The sequence below is a fragment of the Rhopalosiphum padi genome, chromosome 2, assembly GCF_020882245.1.
Source record: "Rhopalosiphum padi isolate XX-2018 chromosome 2, ASM2088224v1, whole genome shotgun sequence".
Lineage (NCBI taxonomy): Eukaryota > Metazoa > Arthropoda > Insecta > Hemiptera > Aphididae > Rhopalosiphum > Rhopalosiphum padi.
The window spans coordinates 22,548,215-22,559,627 of record NC_083598.1 but is presented as its reverse complement, the minus strand read 5'-3'; the positions used below and the strand labels follow the sequence as shown (position 1 = coordinate 22,559,627).

Genomic DNA, 11,413 nt, shown 5'->3' with positions numbered 1-11,413 from the left:
GAATTTTGTCTATCTTAAATCATAGGCTATAGATAGATTAATTAAAATTTAGATAATAAGTAATATAGATTCTTATTAATATTATTATAATAGGTCTATGATTCTAATATATGTGTAGTTCTCACAAAGACTGCGCTAGTAAAAATACGTAAAATTAGTTTTTTTTTTTTAAAAAACCTTTAACAGGTGATATATCATGGGTTATATAAAAAAATTGACTTTTTTGCGTTTTTATATGCTTAGATTGCGTTGACAAGACACCTAATCGAGAATGTAAAGTTTTGAAATTCAAATTTTTCTCTTGAGCAGCCCCCATTCAATAGGTCTCGAGTAGGTATTGCGACCGAAATCTGCAAGCTTAGCGCGTAGAGAGTTATAGTAGCAGTAACTCATGTGTTATTATACTTGTACTGGCAATGTCAGTGTAAATAGAGGAGGTCCGCAGCCCCGTGGGCCGTAGGACCAAGAGTTATGCGTCTGATGAGCTGATAGTTTTAATGTATTTTAACTTTTATAACATCTGTAACTCTAAAACTAGTGAGATAATCAGATAGAGTAATAATTCTATCTTTACCAAGAACGTTGCCGTTAAAAACTATAGTCTGTCCAGCGAGCACAAATTAAGATTATCTTAATTTATGCCAGCGAGAAAACGCGCCGACAGCGCATCCCTCCGCGTCACCATGCTATCAAAACTGATTCGCTTATGGCTGGTTATCATTGAAGAATGCGCAGAAAAATTGATGAAGAATTGAATCGGCATGATCATTAAATGTGAAATTCATATTATGAAAATAAAATAATGTTTATTAGTTTATTTTAATCCATATTGCCATATGCCCATAATATGGTCATCGTGGATTCGTGACATTTGAACATTTTGTGTAAACCACGGATGTCCGTGATGTAAACTCAAAACTGGTGTAATTTTGAATTTTAAATTTTGACGTTATCATCATGATTAAAGATATACAAAGATAATTAACATGATAAGATGTTAACAACAAGTTACCAATATCTTAAGATAACAAGTAAACAACAATAAATAATAATATTGTTATTTTTTGATACTTAATAGGTAAATAGGCTTTTAAAAAGAGAAAATATCAAGATCTGTTTTAAATTTACTATTTTTTTTTTTAATTGATATTTCGATAAATATAATAATTTTAAACTCGATAACTTCAAATCTTGCCTTTGATTTATATGAAAACAAATCGGTAATAGATTTAGTACCTATTACCTAAGGGTTTGCGCGAAACGATGAGAAAATACCAACAGTTGCTGTTGGTCCTTGTGTCTTTTGTCAGTGTCTTTTCGCTGTTGTTGTACAGGTATGAATACATGCAGCTTTTGAACGTCTTGGAAGTGCTCAACTTTTTCGGTTATACAGCTGATAACATGACGAACTGTGTTCTGCTGGAGGATAAGTTTTATGTGGATCTGGAAAATGACAATTTGTTAGCGAAAGCACCTGTCTCTTGGATTAAACGGGATCAGTATTATGCGTACTCTGCCTTCTGGTCCACTCAACAACAATCTGTTCATTTGCCGATTCTAGGCCCAAGATCAGCGTTTTCTGGTTATGAATGTCGTGTTTGGTTTAAAATGGCAGATCAGTTCATTTCTAAGACAGCCAAACTTTCTTATAGCATTAAAACTAATAACCGTGATCCAAATTTTCATCAATATGAGGTTCATTGCAAGCCTGACAAAGTTCCTGATGACACTGAACCATATGGAGTTTTGCTGGGACGGGAAAATTCTTTAAAATTATTCATACCAATTAAAATTCAAAAAGAATCTCTCATCAAAGATGATTTGATTGTATGTATTGCACCAGATTATTCTGGAATTCCTGATACATATCTTGTGGAATTCATTGCATATCATATATTGATAGGTGTTCGTCATTTTGTAGTATATGATATTGGCATACATTACAAAGTTATTGAATTTTTACGCTCAATTGCTGGCCACAGAGATTTGTATAAAACTTTTTCTACGCTGTCTTGGCAGTTTCCTTCGACTGATTCACAATTAGAAAAGTCAATTTTACAAAAAGATTGTTTGCAAAGAACACAGGGTATTGCTGAACATAGTATTTTATTATCATGGGATCAGTACTTAATATTAAACAAAGATGAACGATTGAGTTCTTTAAAGAAGGACATTGAATATACATTTGAAATAAAGAAATGTTGTAATAATCGGCAGTTAAAAAAATCTTGGCCTATGGCTATGAAGAAAACAATATGTGAAAGGACCAACGAAACAGTAAATACCATCATTGATGACCAAACAATGAATTACCAATCGCCTACAAAAATGGGATCAATACATAGGTTGGAAGAAGTATGTGAAAAAGTCTATGGAAAAGATGACAAAAGTATCGCTAAGTATTTAATTAATTTTGTTAATAGTAAACTGTTGAGCTTATGGAAAACTCAATTAAAATTATCCATTAGTCATGCAACAAATAACAATATGATAAATCTGTATAAAAATTATTCTTGAATTTATTTTGACTGTAACATTTAAAAAGGAATTATATGCATATATTTTTTTAAAGTATATTTTATACAAAATCAAATAAATATTACTATTTTTAAATAATTAAAGTAATGTGCTGTCTTATTTTTAAATTTCAGCTTCCAAAAAAACATTATAAAATAATGTAAATATATAAATTAATAAAAACAAAAAAAAAACCAAGTAAAACTAAAATACTTCAACCAATACGTTGGAAAATCACAGTGTTCAATAATCCTGCTTCCGATAATGTTTGATCATTATTGTCTAATGTTTTTGGAGGGTATGATGACTGCAACTTAAATGGCCTAGAAGCAAAGCTAGATCTTGCACTGATATAAAAAGTAATTAAGAAAAATATTCAATAAATTAGTTAATAATTATTTCTAATAACACAAAACATCTATAAAAACAATGAATGAATATAAATCCAAAGCAGAATATTTTTCTGAGTATTTTGATACATAAAAATTGAATTTAGGGCGAGTAGTTTATGAGTTATAAGTATTTAAAGTTTTGATGTGCAGAGTGGAGTGGTACAGTATAACCCCGCAAAATGATTATCCACTACTCCGCTTGTTTAAACTTTAAACTGTATACCTCATAAATTACTCGCCCAAAATTCAATTTTTATGTATCAAAATACTCAGAAAAATATTCTGCTTTAGAATATGAAATTAAAACTATGTTGTCATTCAAAAATGTAAATAACTTAAAAAAATATAAGGATAAAAAATATTTAAAAATATAATTTTTTTAACAAATTGAAACTGTAAAAAAATGTTTTCAAAAACATGAATACTTTTTGAAATAATGAGTGGTTCATGATAAAAGAATCACCTTATATATATATATTAATAATAAGTACTATTAAACAATTTTTATGCTTTAAACTTAATGCTTGAATCAAATAAAATACTATAAAATATAATTTTAACAGTTACTTGGAATTTCTCTCCATACTAAAATTCAATAACTGTAATATTTTATATTATAATATACAATTTTAGGTTCATAAAATCAGCTTAAATTAAAATATTAAATTGCTAAAATTTAGTCGGAATATTTTGAAGATTTCATTCTGTATAATAATTAATTATATATGTAAAAGATATATAATTACTATACATGATAGTTTCCTATCCAGGAAAGCTTCAAGTTACTACAGTTTATAATTTTTGAATTAAAACATAATATCTAAAAATTTAAGAGGAAAGATTTTTATGAATGCTTTAAAAATAAAATTGAGCAACAGTATATTTAGAATTTTGTAAGAATAATTTATAAAGAACCTTATAATGTATTTTAAAGCTTAAATTGTCAACATAAATTGGAAAGTTGAAAATTTAAAATGTTTCTAAACATTTTAAATTACATCATATCTAAAAAAAAAGGTAATATAATATTTGGTGAACTTTTGAATTACAACAATAAAATAAAATTGATTTTGTCAAAAATGAGTGTTATGTAATTTATATCATAATTTTTTTTTTTACATTGTTTTGAAAATTTTACTTCTGATTCGTTAAAATACTAACTTGATAAAATTTTTTATCATAAATTATTCTCAAAGTTAAAGATCAAGGTCTTTTTAGTGCTCTAAACGGTAATGTCAAAAACAAAAATAAAAATAAAAGCTCTTCAGTTATATTTTGAAATAAATACAAAAATATAATATGTTGTACTACACGTATTATATACTATAGAATGTAGTTACCTATTGTGTTACCAGTTGAAAAATAATATGAAATAATCTTTAGTTTATTTAAAATTGTATTGAACAGGTCAAAGCATAGTTATTTATGGCACAATAATCATGATTATATATAGTGAAAACTTTGAATGAAAATGTCCGCTATTTAGAGAGGGGAGGGGGGTCACTTTTTAAATTCATAACAGTAAAGAACTTAAAGGAAAAAAATATGCTAAATTTAATTATGGTGTTTTAATGATTGATAAGTTAGCCATAAAATATAAATTAATATGACTGTTAACATTTAAAATATAATTTATTATATAACATCAATACAACACCCATTTCCTTTTAAAGAAATCAAAAAATAAAAAAAAGTGGACAAGTGTCGAGTGGACCATTGTAATAGATGTTTTAAATTTAAATTTATTGTTATACTATTTTAAATGAAATTTTGGTAAATGGACAACTTATAATGAATCTTATATGAAATTTTAAAGTATCTTGAGCCAAAATAAATGTTATCAACATTTAAAGAAAAAAAATTGAAATTCCTAAATGATTAAAAGAAAATATTTAGAAAATTATTTCATATGTTAAAAATGCTAAGATAAATATTTTGTGAAAATTTCAAGTATCTATGGTTATCCATTTTTGAGTTATAGTAAAAAAAAAAAATTTTTTGTAAAATATTGGTATTGGTAAAAATTATTGTTATTCCTGATTTTTCTTTAATATAGTCATCTATAATTTGGAGTATTTTACATTGAAAAGTAATGAAAATGTTCTCCAAGACATTATCCATCTATTGGGAGGTTTCACTGTATTATGTATGGATGAAATAACCTCAAACACAGGTTATTAACGATGTTCTATGGCAGGATGGCCAATACATGTGAGAGTATTTATAATTTATATTGTTTCCACAATAATAATTTGTTTTAATACAAACTGTTAAATTGTATTCATAATTTTTTTTAGAAAATTAATATTTTAATGTTTATATTATTGCCAATATTATATAATAAATAATATTAAACAAAATAAAATAATATAATGATGTACTTAAAATATTTTTAAAAAACAAACAATTATTAAAAATAAATATCGGTTAGCAAGGTGGGGGAAATTTGGCTTTATCACTGTTGGAGTGGTTAGTCAGCATGTGTATAAAGTGATTATTCTCTTTTGATTCAGAATAAACTTCTACTTTAAATCTCTATAAATAACAAGAATTTACTTAATGTTGTGACTAGGACGATTTTACTAAGTTTTACTATATGCGAGTACTTGTGATTAATACTTTTCAAAAAATGTTTGATTAAAAAGGATACGCTATGATGTAACGGCGAATATCTCCAATAGTATGACTATGGTTAAATGTGGCTACAATTCTTGTACCATCTACTAATCTGATCTGTAATGAAGTGGTTGGTGCATCTGGTGTTAAAGGAACTTCAGCTCGAGCAGTTGTTTCATTGGCAACACCATTGTCTGAAGAAACTTCTTTGGGAACTTCATTACCAACAACATCTGGCGCAGGGCTACAAATTCATAATAGTGATGACACATAATAATTATTAAATTAAAATAATATATAATATTTACCTTCCTAACAAATTTCCAGATCCTCCAAAAATCTTTTTTTTTGGTTTAGATGGTATATATTCTTCATATCTGTGATCCTCAACACTAACATGAAGTTCATCTTCACTAGATACATTTGCCTCTTTCAAAAGTAATGGTGGAATCTCTTCTCTAAAATAGAATATAACAATTAATAATGAATTGATTTCTGCGAATTATTTAAATGCATAAACTAAAAACTAAGAAGTTAAACATTGATACTTGTAGGTAATATTATCTATGGTAAAAGACTTTCTCAAACAAGGTATACAATGTAATTATCAAAATATCAAAATATTAGACTATAGACACAAAACTTGTTCTATTAACATTATTAATATTAAATTACTAACCCTCTAGCCACCAAAAGTAGAAATTCTCTATTTTCTGGCCGATCAATGCTGTGCAATTCACCATCATTTATAGTAAATCCTTCTTTCCATACTTTTAAGACAACCTCTTCTTGATTAGATGACTGTTTTGTAGTAGAATTATGAGATGGAATAACTAAAATTAAAATACTTTAATAAAAACACTAACTTATAAATGATTCAATATACTTATTGTATTTAACAGACCTTCGGTGTCATTTTCAGTTTGACCTAATTTGTAACCTGTACCAAAGAAATTTGAAGCACCACCCTCTTGTGCAGAACTGCTGCTACCACTTGGTGCTGAAGTACTAGCATACCTAAATAGATTTAGTATTTACATTATTAATCTTTACATGTACTTATATTTCAAAATTATGGAAGATTTTTTTTTTTACTTCTGTGCTGTTTGAAACATATCAGTAATAACATCAGAATTGTTACGCGGAGGCCCAATTACTTGTTGACCACTTGTGATTGATCCACCAGCATAGAACCTCTGACCTTCTTCATCATCACTGTCTTTATCTTCAACTTCAGCATTCTTCAAACTACTGAATGTCATTATCCTAAAAAATAAAAATTAATAAAAACTATAAGAATAGTATTACTAATTTGATAATAATAATTTTTCTACCAATAGAATTAAATGCACTTCAATTACCTAGATTGTGGTTGCCATTTTTTTGGTTTTGCTGCTGGCTTATAACTTGACACACTCGCCATAGGTACATTCCTATTAGAAGCAGCTGCTGGCCTCGATGAAGACTGTCCAGCATTGTCGCTCAAAGGTTCATCATCAGTTCCTTCATCGTAAAAGCTGGCCAATGCCGCCTAAAATATACAAAAGAAAATCTATAATTAACTGCAATACTGGGTAAAACTTTAGTTATTTTTTCTTTACATCCATATTCCAGGCGGCAGATTCTAAATAAAATTTAGCTCTTTCAGAATCTACATTAGTTATGCTAGCAAATTCGTTGACCTTGTTGCTTTGCTCTGAGTCGCTCATTGTTATTAGACTTAGGGCAATTACAAAAATTAACTACAAAGGAAATTGTGCGCAACAACTAAAATATAAATTAAATATTTATATAAATGTTTAATATACTAATATAGCAATATTACTGAAAAGTCAATAATCTAACAAATCCAAGTGTATCCTGTTAGTTGTTTATCTCTTAGTTCTTGTTCTTACCCACAAAAAGCGCTTGTAATCAATTTTTTTTCTATTTTGAATTCATGATGTAACCTAAAATATTTAACCAGTGTGACCAAAAAAAAAATACCTATCAAACTTTTATTTTTCATTAGTCAGCGTTGCCCATACTATAATTAAATGAATCGTGATTCATAACAATAATAAAACATTGATAGTAATCGTTATCTTCCCGAAGTATTAAGTATTGACCAGTTGACTACAACTATTAAACAATTCACAATTTCACAATTAAACATTCATTAATTCTCATACTTTTGTAGTTTTGTCTATTGAATTAAATTTAGCTTAAGACTTAGTGGTTTCTTACTATAAGTTACTTCTCTCTGTCCTTTCTAACAAGATTAGATATTTCTGACTGTATTAGAATTTAAAAAATATCTACTTTTGTCATCAGATATGGCTGATGCTTTCGATAAACTTCGTATGATGGAAGATGAAATGAACAAGTAATTTAATAAATTGTATATTAATATTGTAAAAATATTTTTTTTTCTTAATGGTTTATTGTTTTTTTTAGATTTGAGGAAGAAATTGGAATACCCAATTATATGGACTCAACACCTGCTACTCAATCATACGGTCATGTGAATCGTCATGGATATCCAAATGAACATGATTCAGCAAATACATACATGGAAAGTACAATGTCCTTAAATTCTGGTAATTATAAATTGATATAAACATCTTATTTCAAAGTTAATATTAGATACCTAGAATATTTAAAAAAAAATTACCTTTTAAATATATTATTAAGTTATAGAAAATACCTATTCCAATTTCCGATTAATACCTATTGAAAATTTTGGAACTGTGTGTGACGTAAATATGAAGAGAAAACAAGTCTTGTAAGTTTTGTATTCGACTAAAGACAAAGGTGCTTGTTATCAAATCGTATTTTAATTGAAATATTTAACAATATAAATTATTTAAACCTAGGTATATAATATATATATTTATTATTTTCAAATAATTTTAATTTTATTAAATAAGATCATAATGATGATTTAAAAAATATATATTATTTTATTAATTTTGAAGTCTATATATTTTTATAAAATATATTATAGTTTTCTAATGTTAACTATGTAGCAGATATTGCAGTCTTGCAAGTTAAAATTTAGCAGTTGTCAACATTAATAAAAATCATGATTTTTATCTAGGGCCTGGAAACTGATGTATTTGCATATTTTTTTTTTCAACTTGAATTATAAACAAATTTAATTAGTTGTTTATTTGTATGAATACTCTACAATGGTTTTAGTTTTAAAGTTTGGGTGATATATTTAGATATTTATTACATTTTCCTACATTTCTTTAAATGTCATAGGTCAAGATTAATACTTTGGTCATTTTTTATTTTCGTTTTATGAATGTTTATTATTTGTGATGTTCTAAAATTAAGTAATTATATTTTGTAAAAGCCAAAAGGACATAAGATTATTTTAACAAGTGATCAATAGTTTCATTGTCTGATATTTTAATCTGAAAACATCTAAAATTCATAAAATAAAATTATTTACAGTATTCTTTTTATGATTAATGTATTAAATATTTAGATATTTTAAATATTAATACATTAATTATTAATACTAATAAAGGTTTAAAATTTAAAAATAATGAAAATAAAATCGAGGAAGTAGCTTTGCTGTACAGAATCTGTTTAATATACTTTATCAATGTGTAGTTTTAGTATATTTTGGTATTAAAATTTAAACAAAATAATGTAAGACTTGTTTGCATCTCAAATATATGTATCATTTACTATTATTTCATACAAATCGCAGTCATAATTATTATGGCCAGAGATGGGTAGGTAATTTATTTATGTAATAGAAGTAGACTTTGATCGATCATCGCTATCGTTTTTAATAAATTATATATGAATAGTAGATCACATATGAAATAAAAATACCATGCTTTACTATTTTTACATTTTGCTTTTGAGAGATTAGTCTTACATAATTGAAGCAAAATTTTTAGTATTTATACTTATGATTATTATATTTTTAGGTCATTTTTCTACATTCCAGACTTATAGCCTTATGCTTTCATGATAAGTGTATTTTAGAATATTTTTATGTCATCTAATCCTGGGCCCTAGGCATATCAGCTTAAAATAATAAAATGATTGTCTAAACTTTAAAATATTGTTTTAATTGTTTACCTTTTATTTGTAATAACTTATTTAAGTGTTAAAGTGCTTTTATATTAATATTATACATTTTTTTTTAGATAATTATTCATTGATGGGACAACAAAATACACATGCCTCTCAAGGATATAATAATATGCGACCATCATTCTCTAACAGTCAAATGCTATTACAGCAACCTCAACGGAGATTTAACGTCAAAGTAGACAAAACAATTGGTCCTGTTATTCTGAGGTATCTATTCCAATATAAATGTCATGCAAAAATAGAGTAGTTAGTAATTATATAGTAACTATTAATAACAATAATATGCATTTGTATTTGTAATTAGAGAAGAATAGTTATAGTAAAATCCCATTTATATTTTAATTTTTACTTATGTAGTGGCAGCATCTGGGGGGTTCATGAGGGTGAAGTTGCACCCATGAAAATTTATCTAGGGGAGCAAAAGTATAATTTTGCACCCATAGACAGCAGTCAAAAATATTATACTAATTTAAATATAGAATACAGTTTTACATTAAAATTTTTTTTTATTACTTTTGTAATAGCAGCAGTTAAATATTAGATGGTGTGGGGAAACACTCTCTACAGGTTTGTGAATTACCATAAACGTTTGCACCCACATTAGTTTCTACCAAGTGCCGCTTATGCCTATATGATACATAGATATGCATATTGTATATATTTTAAAATTAAACTACTTATGTATTTTAGTGGTGCTCCTAAACTGTATACATCTAAACCTGAACCATCTCAAATACCATCAAACGATTTGATGATTAAAGCAGAAGATATTCTAAAAATGACAACAAGCATCAATCCGTTAAAAAAAGAATCTAAAAAATCACAACCCACAGTATTGCCAGGTAAAGAAATGGCAGAGGCTGTTAAAGCAACATCTAAAACAGTTGTTGTATCAGCTGGAGGTAATGCTGTTGCTGCAGCTGAATGTGCTGCCTCAATCCCAAATCAATCTGCCAAGAGCAGAGGGAAAAAAAATAAAAAGTTCATACGAACTTCTGGTGGACAGGTATGGGAGGATCAAACACTATCTGAATGGGACGAAGGTATGCATTTTATTTAAAGTAGCAATCTATAATCAATGATTCACATTGTCTTAAAAATGTTTTTCGTATGACATTGTCAACATAATATAAGTAATTCAAATTAATTATGTTTTCAGATGATTTTCGGTTATTTTGTGGAGATTTAGGTAATGACGTCACTGATGAATTATTAGCTCGAACGTTTAGCCGATATCCTTCATTCCAAAAAGCACGTGTTGTACGTGATCGCAGAACAATGAAAACTCGAGGTTTTGGGTTTGTATCATTCAAAGACCCAGCTGACTTTATTAGAGCTACAAAAGAACTCAATGGTATTACCTTTTTTACTAAATTTTTTTACTCTAATTATAAATTCTTACTATTTGTTAGGACGATATGTGGGTAGTAGACCGATAAAACTACGGAAGAGCATGTGGAAAAATAGAAGTTTGGAAGTGACTAAAAAGAAGGAAAAAGAAAAAGCTGCACTCATTAATTTATTAACTGGCCAATCTTCATAACAATATTTATTTTTTTACCATATAAGTTAACTAAATAATATTTCTGTAAAATTGTAAGCAGTTAATATACTTTTATTTGATTCATAGTTCTTACCTTTACAATAAGATCTTGATGTTATGGTATAAAAACACAAAATGTATAAATCAATTTTAAAATTACACAAATAAAATGTATTCTTATGTATAAAAATTAGATTTATAGTTCAAATTAATACCAATTAGATCAAATAAAATTACATTAAACTTA

General features: G+C 27.0%; 3 protein-coding genes across 3 annotated transcripts; 2 read left to right on the top strand and 1 right to left on the bottom strand.

Annotated features, from left to right (window-relative positions):
* Window positions 1-1,027: 1,027 nt before the first annotated feature.
* Window positions 1,028-2,621, top strand: LOC132923522 (uncharacterized). Its single transcript, XM_060987573.1, has one exon. It carries the CDS (start codon window positions 1,264-1,266, stop codon window positions 2,515-2,517), a length of 1,254 nt encoding a protein of 417 aa, XP_060843556.1. The 5' UTR covers window positions 1,028-1,263; the 3' UTR covers window positions 2,518-2,621.
* LOC132923523 (NSFL1 cofactor p47-like) lies at window positions 2,496-7,409 on the bottom strand. The gene is made up of 8 exons (XM_060987574.1): window positions 7,127-7,409; window positions 6,887-7,056; window positions 6,621-6,791; window positions 6,430-6,542; window positions 6,205-6,358; window positions 5,834-5,983; window positions 5,560-5,769; window positions 2,496-2,864 (listed from the first exon to the last, which is right to left on the bottom strand). The coding sequence occupies exons 1-8, from the start codon at window positions 7,232-7,234 to the stop codon at window positions 2,732-2,734; spliced, it is 1,209 nt and encodes a 402-aa protein (XP_060843557.1). The 5' UTR covers window positions 7,235-7,409; the 3' UTR covers window positions 2,496-2,731.
* A 202-nt stretch (window positions 7,410-7,611) lies between these two features.
* On the top strand, window positions 7,612-11,252 carry LOC132923525 (RNA-binding protein 42). The gene is made up of 7 exons (XM_060987577.1): window positions 7,612-7,748; window positions 7,798-7,890; window positions 7,962-8,104; window positions 9,677-9,830; window positions 10,314-10,666; window positions 10,783-10,977; window positions 11,036-11,252. The coding sequence occupies exons 2-7, from the start codon at window positions 7,841-7,843 to the stop codon at window positions 11,164-11,166; spliced, it is 1,026 nt and encodes a 341-aa protein (XP_060843560.1). The 5' UTR covers window positions 7,612-7,748; window positions 7,798-7,840; the 3' UTR covers window positions 11,167-11,252.
* Window positions 11,253-11,413: the final 161 nt, after the last annotated feature.

Bases quoted from the DNA above. Each gene is read 5' to 3' on its own strand.
- LOC132923522 (XM_060987573.1), top strand. From the start codon at position 1,264: ATGAGAAAATACCAACAGTTGCTGTTGGTCCTTGTGTCTTTTGTCAGT.
- LOC132923523 (XM_060987574.1), bottom strand. From the start codon at position 7,234: ATGAGCGACTCAGAGCAAAGCAACAAGGTCAACGAATTTGCTAGCATA. The intron at 6,792-6,886 runs GTAATTGAAGTG...TTTATTTTTTAG, and splicing joins AAATGGCAACCACAATCTAG to GATAATGACATTCAGTAGTT. The intron at 6,543-6,620 runs GTAAAAAAAAAA...AAATCTATTTAG, and splicing joins ATGTTTCAAACAGCACAGAA to GTATGCTAGTACTTCAGCAC.
- LOC132923525 (XM_060987577.1), top strand. From the start codon at position 7,841: ATGGCTGATGCTTTCGATAAACTTCGTATGATGGAAGATGAAATGAAC. The intron at 8,105-9,676 runs GTAATTATAAAT...ATTTTTTTTTAG, and splicing joins TACAATGTCCTTAAATTCTG to ATAATTATTCATTGATGGGA. The intron at 10,667-10,782 runs GTATGCATTTTA...TTATGTTTTCAG, and splicing joins ACTATCTGAATGGGACGAAG to ATGATTTTCGGTTATTTTGT.